This window comes from Choloepus didactylus, chromosome 6, assembly GCF_015220235.1.
Source record: "Choloepus didactylus isolate mChoDid1 chromosome 6, mChoDid1.pri, whole genome shotgun sequence".
NCBI classification, from domain to species: domain Eukaryota; kingdom Metazoa; phylum Chordata; class Mammalia; order Pilosa; family Megalonychidae; genus Choloepus; species Choloepus didactylus.
In genome coordinates, this window is record NC_051312.1 from 98,579,003 (window position 1) to 98,597,168 (window position 18,166).

Below are 18,166 nucleotides of genomic sequence, written 5' to 3' on the forward strand. Positions count from 1 at the left end.
TCACGCCTAGATCACTTAAGTAATAAATTGCAAGTTTGCTATCTATGAAGTGAAGCAATGTCCAAATACAGTGTCATTATTCACTGGCCAGAACTGTTCAAATTAACAAAGTTTGCATCTACATGTTCAAAGAGGAGAGTAGATGCAATTATCTAGGAAATTCTGACTGTAACCAGTATCCATATAGGTGATGGAAACTAAGCCTAGAGAGAGGAAAATAGATGAAAACTCTTAATCTTGGAAAGACATTACAATTCCTTGTTTAAATGTTTTATGAGTATATCAAAAGGAGGGTCAATTCAAATCAAATCAACCCAACAAATATTAATTATATGACAAACATAATTGGCTCTTAACTTGTTTTTTCTCCTTTGAAATTGGTCTTCTATGTTTCCAGGAGATTAGGACCTCTATAAAGGCAGATCTTAAGGCTACACTCAAGAGCCTTCATATCCTATCCTCTCTTGAACTTTCTCTTCTATGCCATGCCCCTGAGATTATCAGCAGGTAGGGAACTGAAGCTTCTATACTTTCTCTAATTTGAGACTTCTGCCAGCAACAAGCTGGCAACACTTCCCATCTATCACCCCCTTCCCCTGGGGATCTCAAGTTTTCGAAGAGGTAAAAAGTCACTCCTCCTAATGGAAAAAATTGAGGATCTAGATCTAAACAACAAAGAGTATCAAAGCTCCTTAATAAAGTCAATGTTGTTTACTAGAGCCTTAGGTAGCCAAACCAAGGACAATGTGAATCCCCATAAACTTCAAGCTGTTAATTGCCTGCGGTTTTCAATTCCCCCCTCCCTCTAAACACACTTTATTGAGTTTAGGACAATGATTAAAGACCTTGCTTGAAGGTGATTCACTGCTTGGATGTCTTAAAAGGAAATATTTAATGAAAAGTTACAACTGCAATCAGGAAACAGTGTTGACCAAACTGCAGTTTGCTACCTTGGAACCTTCTTTAGGGAGGAGTAAAAAGATTGGCCAACATACCCTTTCTGCTACAAATCTCACAGACTGGACACTGGTTCCATATAAGTTGTCATTATACTGGCCGGCTTCTATAAACTTGTGCTCTTGGATATCTTTCTCCATTTGTTCTCTGGAGATGACAAAGTGATAGTCTCTGCCATCCACCTCGTAGTCACGTTTTGGCCTCGTAGTATCTTTATAAAACAAGAAATAATGAAATTAAGATGCATTTATTCTTGTAAATTCTCCCTTTCTTTGCTCTTACTCTCTAACACATCCCCAATATAGATATTGAAAGATGTGTAATACGGAGGAGCTCTGATCTGGCCATTATATAACAGCAGGTACCAGTCTTCCCCTCCCACTGTAAATAACTACAGAATTGGACAAAAAAAAATATGGGACAACTGTTTCTAGGTCTCAGACAACAGGCAATGTAGGGTTGTGATTCTTGAGAGAACAAAAACACATAAAGGGATCCCTATATTCACCCCATCTCTCTGTCTAGAGGTCATTTCCAAATGAAGATTCTGGAGGCCACACAATGCTGGGAGACATTGGAGTTCTCATCACCGGATTTGAGCATTTGGTTGAGACTCCAGGCAGGCCATGTTTTAGGCATGGGATTACTTTAGAACTACTCTAGACCTGCCTTAACAAAGTCTAAAAACCAACTAGCAACTGGAATAAGCATATCAGTCAGTAAATTATTGCCTGCAAGAAAAACAACCTCAATATTTTATGAAGGAAGATAACAAAATCCAGAGTCTCAAAAACATAGCATTACGATGGCTAGCACACAATAAAAATTTATGGGAAAAACAAAGAAGCAGCGAACTTTGTTATATAACCAGGAGGAAAAACAGACATCTAGTTATTAATATATTCAAGGTTCTAAAAATATGTAAAATGAGATCATTGCAGTTAAGTTGGAACTAAAAGTCACCATTTTAACCATTCTACTTAAACTTCTTAAGGAGAGAAGGGGAAAGTAATCTAGCAATCTGAACAAAAATGTTAAAGTATTCCTAACCTTTGATTCAGTTATTCTTTTTCTAGAAATCTATCTTAAATAAATGAGCAAAAATTAAGATGAAGCTTTATCCTTAAACATGTTCATTATATTAATTTAGAAACTAAAAATAACAATATTTATAAAATATATTGCAAGTATATTATAATCCATAATAAAGACAAACAGAGAAAAACAAAATGTCCATAAATTAGGAATGGCTAATTATGATATAATAATTATTTTAAATATTTACATAAAGTTTTGAATAATGTTAAGCAAAAAGAGAAATTGTGTATATTTAATATATGCCCCCTTCACATGGAGCAAAAAGCATGCATAGAAAGAGTAGAAGGAAAGCTACCAAAATATTAACAAAATATTAAATATAAAAGCTACCAAAATATTTTGGTAGGTGTGTGAGATTCTATGTGTTTTTTAATTTCCTGTTTGACTTTCGTTTTAGCATCTTCTACTTTTTGAATGAAAACCATGAATTGATTATCATAAAATAGTGCCAGTAATTTAAAAAAGAGAAAGAGAAGAGTGTGTAAGGTCAAAGGGAAAGAGAAAAGGGTGCTTAGAACTGTCTATTTGCTCTCAAAACTGGAGGATCAAACTGGATGTTGCTGCAAACTACCCAGGGTTTGGTTTGCTGGTTCCTTTCTGAAGACCTTCTCAGATATATTCTATGGTAGGATCTTTTCCCAGAGCCTTCAGGGAGAACAGTTTCATGAGATACAGCAATTATCCTAGTTTCCTTTTGTCCATGTACTGCACACATGAAATTACTGCTATTAAGTATTCCAGATGACATTTGCAGTACTGAAATGTGAGAGACACTTGAAAGCATAATGCTTAAAAAATGTAGCGTGTGTGAGAAATATTTGTCAGAATCAAAGTTAAGAGCTCAGTTATCTAAGAAATTAAAATCTCCTAGCTGGCTTGTCTACACACATAGGGGAAGGCTCCATGCATTTCTTTGTGACATAGTGGGGATGGAGATGGGGGCAGGTGAATGAGAGAAATACACTGGCAGAGGTAGAGCAGGTAGAACCTTACAACATGCACCTAGTGGGACCAGGAGACCTGTGGATGATCTACAATCACCAAGAGGGTGATTGTCTTTAATGGCCTAGAGGGGAGATCAAAGTCTTATAAACTTCTTGTCTTCCTCTTCCCAGACACCTGGGACTATTAAAACAAAGGGAAGGTCTATTTGGTTTAGAGATTGACACATTACCCTCAATCATCCTGAGATGGTTTTAATATAAGACTTTGTTTCTGATCTCTTCCATTCTACAGAAGAAGACGCTTCAGTGGCATTTCAATCAATCCATAAAAACATACTGATGACTATCATAAATCCTATGCCATTCCAAATGCTGTGGGTGTTACAAAGGAAGAGGATCATCTCTGCCCTCTAGGCGATTATAGTCAGCTCAGAGAGAACATCGTTATACTCACCAAACAGAACAATATATGGCAACATAGATGAAAAAAATGTTTGGCAGAGAAAATTTGAAAAGCTTTTAGCTAATTAGGTAACTGATGGCATTTGAATCACCAGAGAGACTGCTGGAGGAACAGATTTACATTTTATCATCACAGAAAGGAGCCAAGCTTTTCTTCTAGAAAAAAGAGATATAATACTCACGAGGCACACAGGAGCCAAATTTGTCAGGGAATTCAGATATCAAGTCATCATTGATCCGATCCTTCATTGGGCCCAGGATAATAACTGGCCGGGTATAGTTTACTGCAGAGAGGGAAAAGAAGCTCCAGATAAGGAGAAAGATTTGGAAACGACTGCAAAACTATCTGGTAAGGGTTATTCTTAAGGTGAAATTGCCAAACACTAAGAATTGCTGAGTACATTACTTCCTTGCATAAGGTATCCATATAACCCTGCATAGGGGAATTGATTTTTAACTCTTAGTATGTCTGGCTGTGCCTGCTTTCTGGAATTTGCTAACAGGGATAAGAACAGGAGTGCCTGTTAACAAAAAGAAGCATTTGGAGGGGTTTTGCTTACTCTTAGCTTAAACCTACAAAATGTCAAAACAGCTACTGAATTAGTCAACTGAGTGGGAGAACAAGAATTCAAACCAACTGTTTGGCCATTGTTTAGACAATAACTTTAAAAAGTAATTGTTAGTAGTAACAACACCTTATATTTTTATAGTTTTTTTTCCTCAGCTAAAAGTACTCTCTATTGTTTATTTGGTACAACTGAGTCTGCATACATGACTCTAAGGAAAAGGAACACAGGCTCCTGGAGCAGCCCACAGATGGCAGGCATCTTAGGACAGGTCTGCTAGAAAGTCCTTCTAAACATCAGTTGACATCACTCTCCCAGGAGCTTTTGTCCATCAGTCACATAGCCAGGCTGCCATAGTGGTCCTGATGTGCTCCTTCCCATTGTGGACCACTCATCTGGAGGGCTGCTCTATCCTCCTAGGAGCTGTCACTACCCATGCTCAGCAGGAAATTTGTTTGTTCGGCGATAGGACCACCAGAGAGAGCGAGAGAGCAGGATCTGGCTTTGGGACAATGGGGTATGAGGGCAGGTTTATTTTTGTTAGTCCTTTATTCATTCCCTCCTTCAATGGTGTCACCTGTGAGGGCTTGAAAATCAAGACCTAGAACATGCCGGGAAACTTACTTTCCTGCCTTGTGACAGGTTCATAGGAAAGAATGAAGTCTTCTTGTCCTCCTGAGAAGAGAAGAAAGGAAAATTACAGTGTACTAACAACCAGTCATATATCACAACTACAAACCCTGTTCTGAAATACAGGAAATGGACACAGTTCAGGGTAAACTTGCCTTGCTGTCTCTCCTTGAACCACTCCCCAAACCCCTTCATCCTCATAAAACTCATTAGCACTATTTCAGGGTGTCTTTCTAGCCGTATCACGTAGCATAGCTCTAAGGGACAACTGCTGGCCAGCTCTTGCACTTCAGCAGGGCAATGACCTACGAGACTGCCTTCTGTCTGACGTGGAGAAAGAAAGCACATGACCCCTACTCCAAGCATTACTACCTACAGTTAAACTGTTTAGTTCAAGGGAAGGGTTCATCCAATAGTTTGTTGCTACATAAGTCAGAATTTCTACACTTTTTATTTCTTCTCCTATTTCGTTTCCCAAAGAAGAACATTGCTGAAAAACAAGCCTCTGCTTGTTTCATTTATGCTACAAAAACTTCATCAGTGTGAAGTACAGGACACTAAGGATTTTGCTCTAATGTTAATCCACTAGGAAAACGCTCTGGGCCAATTCTAAAGGATCAAAAATTGAGGAGTGCCCTAAATTATTGGTTATAATTCCTGATAAAGCACGTCTTGAAACTTAGGAAAGAGAACTAGGGAGGACAATGCAGTAAAAGTGTCAGTCCCTTCAGTGTCATTGCCTAGAAGTCTTCTGATTTCCTGTGGGCCTCAAGTCAACAAATAACCGTGGAAAGTAAACTGGTTCTAGCCAATTATTTTTCAATCATCTCTATCTTACCCAACTGATGAACTAGTCATGGAATCAGCCCAACTCAGAAGGGTCTCCTCTTATCTTTTCATTTGGTCAAAACCTGATTATCCTTTGATGGAGAAATGGTTTAGGGCTGATGAAAATGACTTCCTGTCTGCTGATCTGTAGAGGAGGACTGTAACAGGAGTCACAAGATCGTTTCTCCTGAACCCAAAGGGCAATTAACCTCATTGCTTTATAGCTTCACTGCCCTGAAACACTTTCACAGTCCCTCAATACCATGTACTCCTCCTTTAAAAGCCAGGGTGCCAGGAAATGGTGAGTTAATTTTATAAAAGGAGTTAATGTTATAGATGGTTTTGATAATGAAACTGATTTTGAAAAGTTAAGCACTATGGGCAAAGCTATGGAATACAGAGGTCTTCCTGGAGGCTGGGTAGCTGGGATGAGTTGGGGCGGGGAAGTTTCGCTTTCTCAAGTGTGAGAAATGCCCCAGGCCTAAGTCACATCTTACTTCACCCTCAAGTAGGGCTGGCTCTCAGAATGCCAAGCTGCTTCCTAAAGGCATGGCGAGTGGGCCTTGAGGTGCTCCTCAGTGGCATCCACCCATGGATGTTCCAGAGGTGTTCAGTGGATTTTCCCATATCTAGGCATGGGGATGGGATGCAAGGAGTCAGAGTCACAATTTTTTTTTTCTCAGTAAAAGGAATAATTCCCTTTTAATAAACTGAACAATTGAAATTTACAGAGCCCATGTTAAAACAAAATAGAAAATGATTGCTAAGCCCCAATTATATAAAGCCCGAGGCAGGTAGAGGATATAGGAATTCAGAAGGTATTTGTAAGAATTCTTGGGAAAGAAGTATAGTTTTAGGGATAGAAACGTGGCAGAGAAATATTACAATGTTAGGCTGTAACTTTACAGGGAAATCTTCACAGAATGATTAATATATATGGGGACAATCCTGATCATGGGATAATGTAGGTTTTAAACATCAGGTGTTACTTGCACCCCCCCACTAGACTGGGAGCTCCATAAAGGTAAGGACTGAGTTTGATTTATCACTGTGTCCTTGGTGCCCAGTCCAGTGCTTAATAAAGAAAGATGTCAATGAATTTTCATTCAGGTTTCCGAGATGGGAAACAGGATGAGTAAGGAGGTCAAAGGTTAATTCTGCTTTGTGTTTTTGTAGCTATAGTCATTTCACTTTAGAAAGTGTGGTTTTATCTGAATATATATAATATATCACTCTCCTATAAGAATCTCTTTCTAGTGGCCTTGAAAGTCATTCTCACGGAACATTCTAAAGGCAAACCTTAAGTAGAGGTTTGATATATAATTTGTGATTCAGAAAGCTAGGGCAAAGCCACATAGCTTTGATTAGTTTTGTTAGAGAATTCTATAGTTCTTTGCTTATCCATTGCTTTTTTGGCTTACTTTTGCAATTATAAAAGACATTGTTTTTTTTTAAAAATTTTGTTTAGAGCAATAGAATTGACAAGCAGCAGTGACAACATCCCTTATGTTAAGCCTATCCCAATTCTAAAGACACTTAACAACTAGGTACTATTTAACACCCAGGAAACCTGCAGGGAAGCTATAGAGGCTGGAGTTATATAATAGCTGTGAATTCAGCAATTGAAACCAATTTTCAGTTTCCTGTTCAAGAATGAAAAGTCCTATGGGTAATGGGAAGGAGACAAAGGGGGGAGAAAAAAAATCACAGCAATGAAGAAAAGATAATTCATGCCTTTATGGCACGTTACAGATCATCAGGGACTTTCACTCATTGGTTTCTATTTTTCACAGCTGTATCTTTTGAGGTAGGTGCTCAGATGATTCCCATGTTATAGATGCAGAAGCTGAGAGCCAGAGATTTTAATGAGACCTGTCCTCGTTCCTCAGCTAGTAAGGAGTGGATTCAAGATTTAAAACTAAATCTGCTTTGACTCCTTATTCAGTATATTGCACTATCTCAAAAGGGGAAGAACTCTCTTTGGTTGGTGGTATGGAGATGGGAAGGAGGGTAGTGGTAGAGCTTTCAAGTAAATAAAGAATGGGTCGTGGAGTTTGGAGCTAAACTGGGTCCAGGTTCACTTAGAGGCCATAAAATTCTCCATCTGTAAACACCAACTCTTTTTTTTTAGGTGTTGCTGTGTAACAGCCACAAAATAGTCATCCGTAGTCATTTTTCTAGTTTTTGTTCAGGAGGTGTTGGCACTGAGGGATAACAGCTGACAAAAAGGTACTATTTCTTGGACTTGTTTTGGCAATTGCATGGCTGAAAGTGAGAGAGCAGCACAGTGCTGTGTGCGGATGTCTGCAGCTGTCAGAGACTTAGCAGAAAGCACTGCAACAGTCTCCATGAAACACTTGGTGTTTAAACTGGAAGCAAGTGATAATGAGAGGTACTTGAAAAAGACTCTAAGATGCCTTCATGATAGAGAAAAGCAAGTTGTTCTTTCGGAACTCGTGGAAACTAAAAAAGAAAGGGGAGGGAAGTGAAGGCCAGGAGCAGTACATTTAACATTCTATATTTAGTGTTAGTGCCTGTGTATGATGATTATTAAGAATAAATTAGGTTTCTAGAGTCATAGAATGTTAGCGATAAGAAGGCTTTGGAGGCCATGTGACTTATAGGTGGCAAGTACGTAGCATCTATTTTATATGCCATTATTCAATGCCCTTGACAGGCATCACAGATTGATTATTGCCCTCATTACTTCTGATCCTCCACTTGGCCTCAGAATACTTTTCAGTATAACTCTTTGGGCAGCTATTGCCTACTGGTCAGAGTTGGAATATTGATTGAAATCTATTTACCATCTCTGTTCTAGTCCAAGTTACTCATTTAACAGAGGAGAAAAGTGAGGTTCAAAGAGGTAGGTTGAGTGATTTCTTCATGGTCACATAGCGAATTACTGGTTCAGTGTCTTCACAGGATGTTTGGAAGATTAAGTCAGTTAATTTACGTAAAGCACTTAGCATCAGGCTTGGTACATAGTTAATGCTATATAAACATTGCTGTTTGCATTAATTTGACAGGTAGTATGGAATGGTTGAAATATACTAGACAAAAGGTCAAGAAGCTTGGGAAGAGTGGAAAATGTACGGGATTCATAATTGAAAGGCCTTGGTTTAACTTCTAGTGCCATCCCTAATTAGTGAGATGTGTAGCTTCCTCATCCATAAACTGGTTTACCTATATAAGAGATGTCTCATAGTTTTGTTACATAAATCAAATGAGATAATGGTGGTAAGGAAAAACTGCTTTATAAAGACTAAAAATATATAAGGGCAATATTTGAGAAGAGTGGAGAAAGGAACAGAATATGGGTGCCATTTTAACTGACTCCAGTGGGGAAGTCTTGGGCTTCTTCATCTCAACACCTCAATTTCACCCAGTTCATTTATTCAAGAAACTTGTTTTGAAAATCCTACTTAACTGATGAGCACCATTAGAAGGATAGTCATCAGCTCCCTCATACCCACAATGACTTAAAGTGCTTATGAGCTTTAAGGAAGGCAGAGTTTCAGCTGTGGTAGAGATTTCTATGGTCCTTATTATACCTGTTTGGTCTTTATTGCCTCCTAATACAAGGGCAATTGAAAAATATGATACAAAAAAAACAAGAATACAAGTTTGCAGTTTACTATTTTGTTGACAGACAGAAATCTGGAATTTTGCCGTAATTAAGATAATTTTGAGGTGGTAATTTGCACAATTAGACAATGTTCATTACAATTAACTCATTTTGGCTGGGGCTCAATATAGTTAGACATCGAAATAATTATTCTGTAATGCTTGAGATGGTGCAGCAAAAATCTGAACTATTTATTCCAAATTGAGGTCTGTGTGTGTGTCTGTCTCTCTCTGTGTGCATGTCTCTGTGTGTGTGTGTGTGTGTGTGTGTCTCAAGAAAGGTATGAGGTTTTTAAGCAAGGTTACCAGAATGAGTAACTCCAGGATGTAGTATGAATGGTGTCACCTGCAGTTGTGAAACATGGTGGCCTGGGCCTTTGTGTCTAACCATTGACATCTCTTAGCCATTTTATCCTCAGAGTGGACATGGAATGGTTCTAAGATTAAAATATGACACCTGGACATCAGTTAACAGAGGGTGTCTTTTGTATTTGAATACACAGCTATTCACAAGACATAATAGTCATGATTAGAGCAGAAGCCAGGCATTCACTAGAAAAATACAGGCTGTTTTGTTTTCAAAGAGGCACTTTCTGAAAAATATGTCTGTCCCAACCTCTGTGCCTTCTGTTGTGCCACTTCTCTTTCTGGAAAGGTCCTTATCATCTCTTCTAGCTGGCAGGCACCTTATCTTTCCAAAGCTCAGCTCAAAGGCCACTTTCTGGAACTGTCACTGAAGACCTCACTTTTCTTGGGACAGACTTTTATCCTAGCACCTGTCACACTTTGTTATTTAGTGATCTTTCTCTCTCACTATGAGTGTCCTGAGTCCCAGAGTTGGTTGATATTTATGTTGGGCCCCACAGTGTCTACAAGGAAGGCCTGGAGCACGTAGGTATTCAAATGAATAAACGAATATTCCTATGTAATTCCTCAAATTTCCATCCTGAAGAAAGAAATGCCATGTTTTCCTCTGAGCTGTGACAAAGGCTCCTCTCACTTTGTTCCGTTATACCAGATGCAGTCTGAGTGGTGACCTTGTGCCATCTCAGAGGTCAGAGACCCAAACCAATATAGATTATTAGACTCTATTTTTGCTCTAGTAATCATGGAATCCAGTAACAAATCTTCCCTTTTCTCATAGATAATCCAAGCCACTTGCAGATGATTCCCTTATTTACTCAGTAAACATTTATGTGCACCTACAATTTTAGAGTGAAAAAATTATTTATGTCATTTTGGAGCATCACTACCAAAAACTTGTCAAGCAGCTGAAAGCCTTGGGCCAATTTTTATGACTTAATAATGTTGAGAAGAACATTTCCATGTCTTGAGATACAAAACAGGGGCTTTTAAAATACTCTAAAAAGGTAAGATTTCCAAAGTTAGTTCTTATTTATACTTTCCACAAATAGGGTTTAAAGAATGAGCCATAATGTTTTCCTTTTCTATGCCTGCATCTACTGGCATAGAACTTTAAAATTAAAAACCAAACATCAAAGGAACTGACTGCTGGTCTTTACAAAATGCAACAAACCAGTTATATTTTTCTTCCTACTGAACGGAGAGTAGTTTAGGTTTCAGAAAGGCAAGCTTTGGTCACTCCTTTTGGGCTTGGTTCTTTGACTTGAAACCAAATGAGTTAAAGGGGGAGGCAAAAACTTCCCAAGTTAGGATAATCATACAATTATAACAGTAGGAGGGATGTAAAGATGGTAAGAGCCATGTTGAGGACAAAAATCCTTAGATTCCTTCCATCAATAAGACTTGTCATTCTGTTGAGGAAGAAAACTGGATGGTTTTAATATTATTCTAATATTATTTGTTGTTATAAATTGATCAAGGGTATGTCATCACAATTTTTTTTTTTTTCCCATTTGATTCTCTTTCTCTGGCCTCTACCTCCACTTGCCATCTTTCCTCTCTTGGGTTTCTTCTTCTTGCTACCAACTTGATTCTCCAAGGCTTTCTCAAAATCCAAATTGCATTTGTCACATACCAAGAACACTATTTGGCACTCCACCTCAAAAAACAGGGCATGGTTTTGTAAAGAACCATGCAGTAACGGGAAACAACAGCAAAACCTGTTGTGGTTTTCAATTCATACACTATTCAAGCAAAATTCAATACCATTTTCTGTCTTAGTAGCTGTCGGTCACTTGTATTGGGCGTGCGGTTTTTTAATATCCTCCGCAATTACTTTTTGGGAAACCCTTTTCACTAAGGAATACAAATGAATATTATAGAAATAGTAAGGATCCTAGTAATAACATGAACCTATATTAGTCACCAAAACCCAGTAAGAACGTGGTAGGAAACCATGACAACTGGTCAAAAGTATGTGCTTGTTGTTCAGTGAGTATCTTTATACACTAAGCAAATGGCTTGATGTGACCAAACAAAAACAAAATAACTTTTAGTTACCTACCTTTTCTGTTAATCTTTCTGATCCAAGATTTGTTTACTTTTTTTTTAAATGTGAGTTCCTTCAACATTAGAGGTGAAACCTTTTCATCACTTCCCCATCATCAAAAAATAAAGTTAGATATATCTGAGTATGTATTTACCTTCAAATATTAATAAAGGAAGAAGTGAGACAAAAGGTTCACACTTGGTTTAGAAGGAACATGGTAATTTATAAAGAGTTCTCTTTTAAAGGGGAACCAGGAACAGAAAGGAAAAGGCAAAATGAGAAGGAAAATAAAACCATGATGACTTTGCAACCCTCCTGCAGGAAGTTTAAATTATTTTGGGGAGGAGAATGTCAAAATCCATCAAGCTAAACTTCTGCCATACTTTGTCTGGGAGAACTGAATCATAGGGTCACAACCAAGTGAGGCCAGAATTGTTTATTAGTGAGACTGCTAAATACTGACTGCACAAATCACATAAGGGTCCACTGAAGGCCTTAGTGCCTTTTGAATCTTTCCACAACAGATGAGGATTTCATTTCAAGCCATTTGCTTTGGAGAAGGATGATCAAGGGCAGCAATTGAAAAGCAACAACAAAAATCTGAAATGACCACCACAGGCAATGGGGCAATTGCAAAGAAAAGAATCACAACCCAAAGCAATAACTTACTGTAGCTACTTTCGCTATCGCTGGCATTAGAAGAAACGTGTTCTGCAAGAACAGTACAGCAAATTAAAGAGATACCAAGCATTGAAGAGCAGCCAGAACTTAAAGGAATACACTCATGCAAAGCTTCTAGAAATGTGAGGGAAAGGCAAGTAAAAGGCCACAGGTGACTGCATTAAGATAAAGAAGATGAAAACTTTATCTTCATTTTACAGGAACTTGACTGCTGTGCTTTCTTTTTAGCAAATGAGGAAAGTATCTTTAATTTCAAAAAATGTATCATGTCAACCTAGGCAATTTTCTTTCTATAAATACTTTGACCCATTCATATAGCTCTGATTTTCCAAGTTCATGTAACAAAGGTCTGGCATCTGGGTATTTCTTGACTCTAAATTCAGGAAGTTCTGTTGTGTAGACACTGTTTTTTAGGTAAGCATTTTTGTTTCTTGATTCAAGCCTTCAGGCATTTCGCAGGAACATTGCATTTCAAACTACCCATTGATCCCAGAATCCCTTGAATTTTATTTCTGTTCAAATACTTTCTAAACTAATTCTCTGGACAAAAGGGATTATTGAAATCCTTTCCTGCTTCAGTGATGGAGTAGAAGATCTTGTAAGAAGAAATGAGTCACTGAAAAAATGTCTTATGAATCAATTCAATATTTCCTTGTTTTTATTTTAAGATACTTGCTTGAGTAGCTATTGATTTCTGAAGGAAGGGAATGGCCTGCTACTAAGCACAGGTTCTGGCACAAGGTATATTTTTAATTCATGTTGAATGACTTGCATATCCAGTGACGGTTTAGCTAACATAACAGGGACTCATTGGTTATGTGCTAGGAAGAGAGCTTTCATTTCCAAAATCATTTCCATACATCTGTACTATTTATTATATTATAGAGGCTAAAAGCATCAGCTTATCAACTGCTTTGTATATCAAGTTAGTTAAACCAAGAATACATGACTATTTGATTTCTGAAGCTCATTAGAGTAATTTCAGTTTCTTAAAAAATGACAACTCTTGTACATTTTTAGAAAGAGAAAAAGAATATATAGTATTAGCTTCTAACTGTAAAAAAAAAAAAGGACTTTAATGTATCTGATATTACAGACTCTTGCCAAATTCTATTTATTCGTTTTAGAGCATGAAACTAATGAAAATCAAAGCTTGGGTTTAGTCCACATGAATCATTTCTCTTTGTTGATTGATGACCAGAACTGCATCACTAATTTAAGAATAAATTTTGCCAGTGCAAAGGGTCCATAGGGAAAGAAGTGTAGATGGCTCAGTGCAAATTTGTTTTTCTGTTACTCAAAAGAAAGCCAATGCACATATGCAACCACAGTGTGTAATCATGTACAAAGGCAACACTATTATCTTAAGCAGCTTGAATTGGATATGACAGAGGTTCTCTTTTTATGATGTTTTGTTGTTTGATTTTTACTTTTTAAATAACTTAGAATGATGCTACATCATTTATGGAGAAATTTAGAAACATGCAGTCCTTTATTTAACAACCAATTTTTCACACCTAGATATTGTGTAACAGAATTTTTAAATTTGGTAGGTAAAGAGAAATTTAAAATGTGTTGTAACTAAAGTCCAAATTAGGGCTAACAACAGCATTAATTGGCAAACAACTTTACCTAGAGAACTCTGTTGAATTTTTAAAGAGCGAGCAAACATTGCACATTCTGCATCGAAAAGGGCATGACTCATAGTTTTGATACTCCAAAAGCAATGACTTTTTAGTGATGTTTGTTTATTAACAATATATTAAAAGGCTTTTTTCCTGGAAATTGAAAATTTACGGACTCACTTCTGTGGTGCTCGATGCCATTCAGATAATGTTGAAATCAATATTTGAACTTTAGCCACGTATTGGAGAAAAATTTCAGGACATATTCCATATAAAAAGACTCACAAGATAAAGTTTTCATCTTAAGGAGATCAGTCGTTACTCTTGATTAGAGTTTGTTTTCTATATACCTCTAAGAAAATATATCTAAATGAACAGCTTGAAGGATGAAGAGAATCATTACACAGGGTTATATAAGCAGTTCTTGAAAACAAAGTCCAGCTCAGTGCTATTTTGTTTTACACAAATGAAATGAACAGCTTCTAAAAATACTGCCCATAGCTGTTAAATTAAAAAACAAACAAGAACATGAACATGTGATACAGTTGGAAAAGACACAAAACTTATTTCTTATTTCATTGGTGCCCACACACTGAAGTTAGTATTAGAGAAAATAAAAACATAGTATAGTATCTTTGAACATGGGATTAGTATTTTGTAATTGCTAAGTGCAATGAGACACAGACTAAAGGCATTAATAACTAGAGAATTTTAAGGTTTAATATATTTTATTTTCACTCTATTCTACAAAAGAAGACCTGAGTATAGAATGCAGCTAATAAATCACTAATAGAAAAACTTATCAATACATATCTAAAACTTTATCATACAAACGTTTCAAGCAGGATCACTGCAAGTCAGAAAAAAAATCAATCAGAGTTAGATAACAAAGAATTATTCTTGGAAGACGAAATAGCTTAATATTTACTTTTTGAGAATGCATGTTCCTTTTGACTGCAAAATATCTCCTTTACTAATAGTAAAGTTCAACCCAATTAAGGAATTTGGCAAGGTCATTAAAAACTTTCATGTGAAAAGGCAGAAGAAAGAACATAAAGCACATTTCTACTTTCCTGTTCAAGAACATTTAGTTCACCCTTTCTTTCAACATGGTTTCTTGCTTTCTGGCAGATATTAGGCGGCAGAGCAAGTGATGCTACAGTTGGCATCAGGACCATGTTGATCATAAAACAAGGTCAGAAAGGGAAGGTGTTAACTGCAACAGAAGCTAGAGTGCCTGACACACTTTGCTTTTAAAGGCTGACATGCAGAACAAAACGACTGAAAATTACTTTGTAGGAGCATTCACAGCTAGGTAACAAAGGAAACTCGTATCTTGTGCATGCTAGGAGTGAAAGGTCCTCAAGGAAAGGAACAAAAGCCAAACTCAAAAGGAAAGGAAAAGAAAAGAAAAGTTACAGTGACCATTCCTGGGAACTTACTCAGAGTCTTTGTTCCATAACCGTCGTCACCTAATCCGGGGATGTCCTGCATGGAAGTCCCCAGAGAGAGCAATGAGAGAGGAAGAACAGCCACGGAAGAGGAAGGAAGAAGTCAGTGGAGTTGAAATGGATACTACCATGACAGACCGCGTTGCCTAAACAATCTGGATCCCACTCTCTCTTCTTTTGGAACAACTTTCACCCCAAATCTCCTGGGCTAAGACTCAAGAAGGAAATTTCTTTTTGGATTTGCAAAGTAACAAACGTTTTAAGCAGAAGATGGTAAAAGAGAGCTTCAGCAAGTGCCATTTTTGCCTGCTGTCAGTATTGCCACAGGGATGTACCATTTAGAGCAATGACCCACTCCAAATTTCATGACAAATTTAGATTTAGTCTCCACCACCACAAGCCCACCGCTCAGCAAGTATTTAATGTTTGCCATGAGGGAAAGAGGGGGCTGGTGATCAATACAAGCAATTTAGTTGCTCCCAATTAGCTAGCATTTCAAAAAATATATATGTGGCAATGGACAGCCAATATTTCTGCCCAGAAAATAATGTCTCAAGCCCCAGAGAGTTAAATAATAGAAAAGACAAACCAGACCCGGTCCTGGTCATGGATAAATGTTGGCTGGAAGCTAATTCCCAGCTTCTGCAAGTCCCTGGCCAATGCATTCTAGGGGTGAAAAGCCGCATCAAGGGAAGGATCCAGACTGCAGTCAAACACTGGTCACAGTAGTAAGACCTGACCTGCCTGCCTGTCGTGTTTGTTTGCCTAGGCGTGTAGCGTGGGAGAGCCTGTATCATGCGTGTTGCCCGTGAAGGATTTTTTTCTCTTGTGTGGCGTGTGACATTATCTTCGAGAATCTACTTACGTTCAGGATCACTGGTTTCCTGCTCACTCTGCTCCTTGTTCTTGTAGAATGGGAATTTTCGTGAAAAGATGAAGCTCTTTTTACGCTTGTCATTGAATGACTGTGAAGGAGAAAAGGCATGGGGCAAAAACAGGGGACGTCTAATTGTTGTCACACTCATGCTGACAAAACAACTAGTTTGTAAAAGCAGAGAGAGCTGTAGTGACGCAAGTGGGTGCTCTAGAGAGGTGCCAGAGAGTTCCTAAAGGTCAGATTTTATTTTCAAAGAGTGTAAATTCTGAATGATGACACCTTGGATAAATGGTCTTCTAATTAAAAAAAAAAAAAAAATGTTGCTGATTAATGGTGATGGAGGAAGAGTCTTACATTGGAGGCAGAAGACCCAGAATCTGTCAGCTTTAAACCTTGCTTGAGCTTAGATAGGTAACTAAAATCTCTCTAAACCTCTATATCTTCATCTGCAAAATGAAGATAATGAAAGGAGCTCTTAGGTTGTGAGAATCACATAAGATAATGTAAATATAAAGCACTATACAAATGTCATCATCATCAGCAGCAACATCAGGTAGGTAAGACTTTATTAGAGTAGTTTTCTTCTCAGTGCCTACATTTTGAGTTATTTCAGCTTGGATTTAATTAAAACTCCATAGAGAAGTGTGCAGATGGATGGTATATGATAATTATAGTACCACATATAGATATATGATAAGCATAGTATTATAATGTTTTTATTCAAAAGAGATTTTAAAGATAATTTAGCCCCAAACCGTCATTTTGTTGACAAGAAGCCAGAGGTGCAGAGAGGTTGAGTCCCTTGCCAATATCACAAAGCTAGTTGGTGAGAGTTGGGACACAGTCAACCGAAATCATCTGGAATTGCTCCTAAAGGAGTATTTAACTTGATAGTTGCTGAGCAAGGGAAAACAATGGTACTCATTTATATTCTGACAAAATAAAAATAATTAAGAAGGTCTGTCTTTAAAAATATAAACCACTGTATTAGTTTAAATGGGGATGAATTTAAAAAATGCGTTATACATATGGATATATATTAGAACTTATCCATTCAAGTAAATATCATGTGCTTGCCTAGGAAACCCCGTTTATTCCACTGCTGCTGTTATTATGCAAATATTTTGTGGGGTTCTTCTTTGGGAAATATGTTCACAGTCATGTTACAAACAACAGGCCATGCGACTGTTATTAATGTCATATTCACAAATCACTTTAAAAATATGTTTTGTCAACTTGATTACAATTCTTATTTGACTGTTTTGGCTCTGAGGGCCTTTTAGCTGCCTTAAAAAATTAAAATTGCTCTCCAAGGAACAAAATTGCTATCACATAGGTATTAAATTAATGTTCCAAAGACTCTGAAGGTAATTTGAAGAGGGGCCTTCTAAAACAGTTTTAGCAATTGCAGCTGGTAGAAATAAATGTGGTGCTAGCAAGGTGACTATTTGGAAGGAAAGAGCGATTGTTTGGGTGTATATAGTTTGGCCCATTGGTGGAAATTAGTTATGTGCCCTTTCCTGTGAATTTGAAGCTTGACAAATGGTGTAAATCGCTTAATTTCTTTGTGTACTCATGCACTCTTATATCAAATACCCATTTTGTTAACCATGCTCATTTAGGAAACTTTAAGTACTAAAATGTTGGTGCTGACATTCAAAAATTTGTTACTTTTGAGTTACTAAGAACTTTCATCAAAGCCAGTGGAGCTTAATTTTATGTATCATAAAGAATGCTTTAAGAAACACAATTAAATAAAATATTTGTCAATTTCTGAAGTTAGGGGCCAATTTGTATACTTCATATACAAGGACTAAAAATAACATTTTCAGAGAAGAAAGAAGTATCACTTCAGAATTTATTACTCTGCTGACAGCACCTATGTTCAATATAGTTTTATCATAATTTAGAATTGAGGATTAGTGTCCAAAGACAAGACCTGGAACTCCCCCCAAATTTTCCCAGTTAGAAAATGAAAAGTCTTTAAAGGAACATTAATTATTCTTG

General features: G+C 37.3%; 1 protein-coding gene across 17 annotated transcripts in view; it reads right to left on the reverse strand.

The window, feature by feature from the left end:
• DLG2 (discs large MAGUK scaffold protein 2) overlaps positions 1 to 18,166 on the reverse strand; it is a 2,332,374-nt gene that overhangs the window by 15,160 nt on the left and 2,299,048 nt on the right. For 7 of the 17 annotated variants that reach the window (XM_037840898.1, XM_037840904.1, XM_037840902.1 and 4 more), the window contains 5 exons: positions 16,148 to 16,247; positions 12,195 to 12,236; positions 4,652 to 4,702; positions 3,644 to 3,745; positions 996 to 1,168 (listed from right to left, as the gene is read on the reverse strand). In XM_037840898.1, coding sequence (XP_037696826.1) covers positions 996 to 1,168; positions 3,644 to 3,745; positions 4,652 to 4,702; positions 12,195 to 12,236; positions 16,148 to 16,247 — 468 coding nt within the window. Of the gene's footprint in view, positions 1 to 995; positions 1,169 to 3,643; positions 3,746 to 4,651; positions 4,703 to 12,194; positions 12,237 to 15,273; positions 15,320 to 16,147; positions 16,248 to 18,166 lie in introns of all 17 variants that reach the window. The other 10 variants (XM_037840915.1, XM_037840912.1, XM_037840909.1 and 7 more) reach the window with 2 other exon arrangements.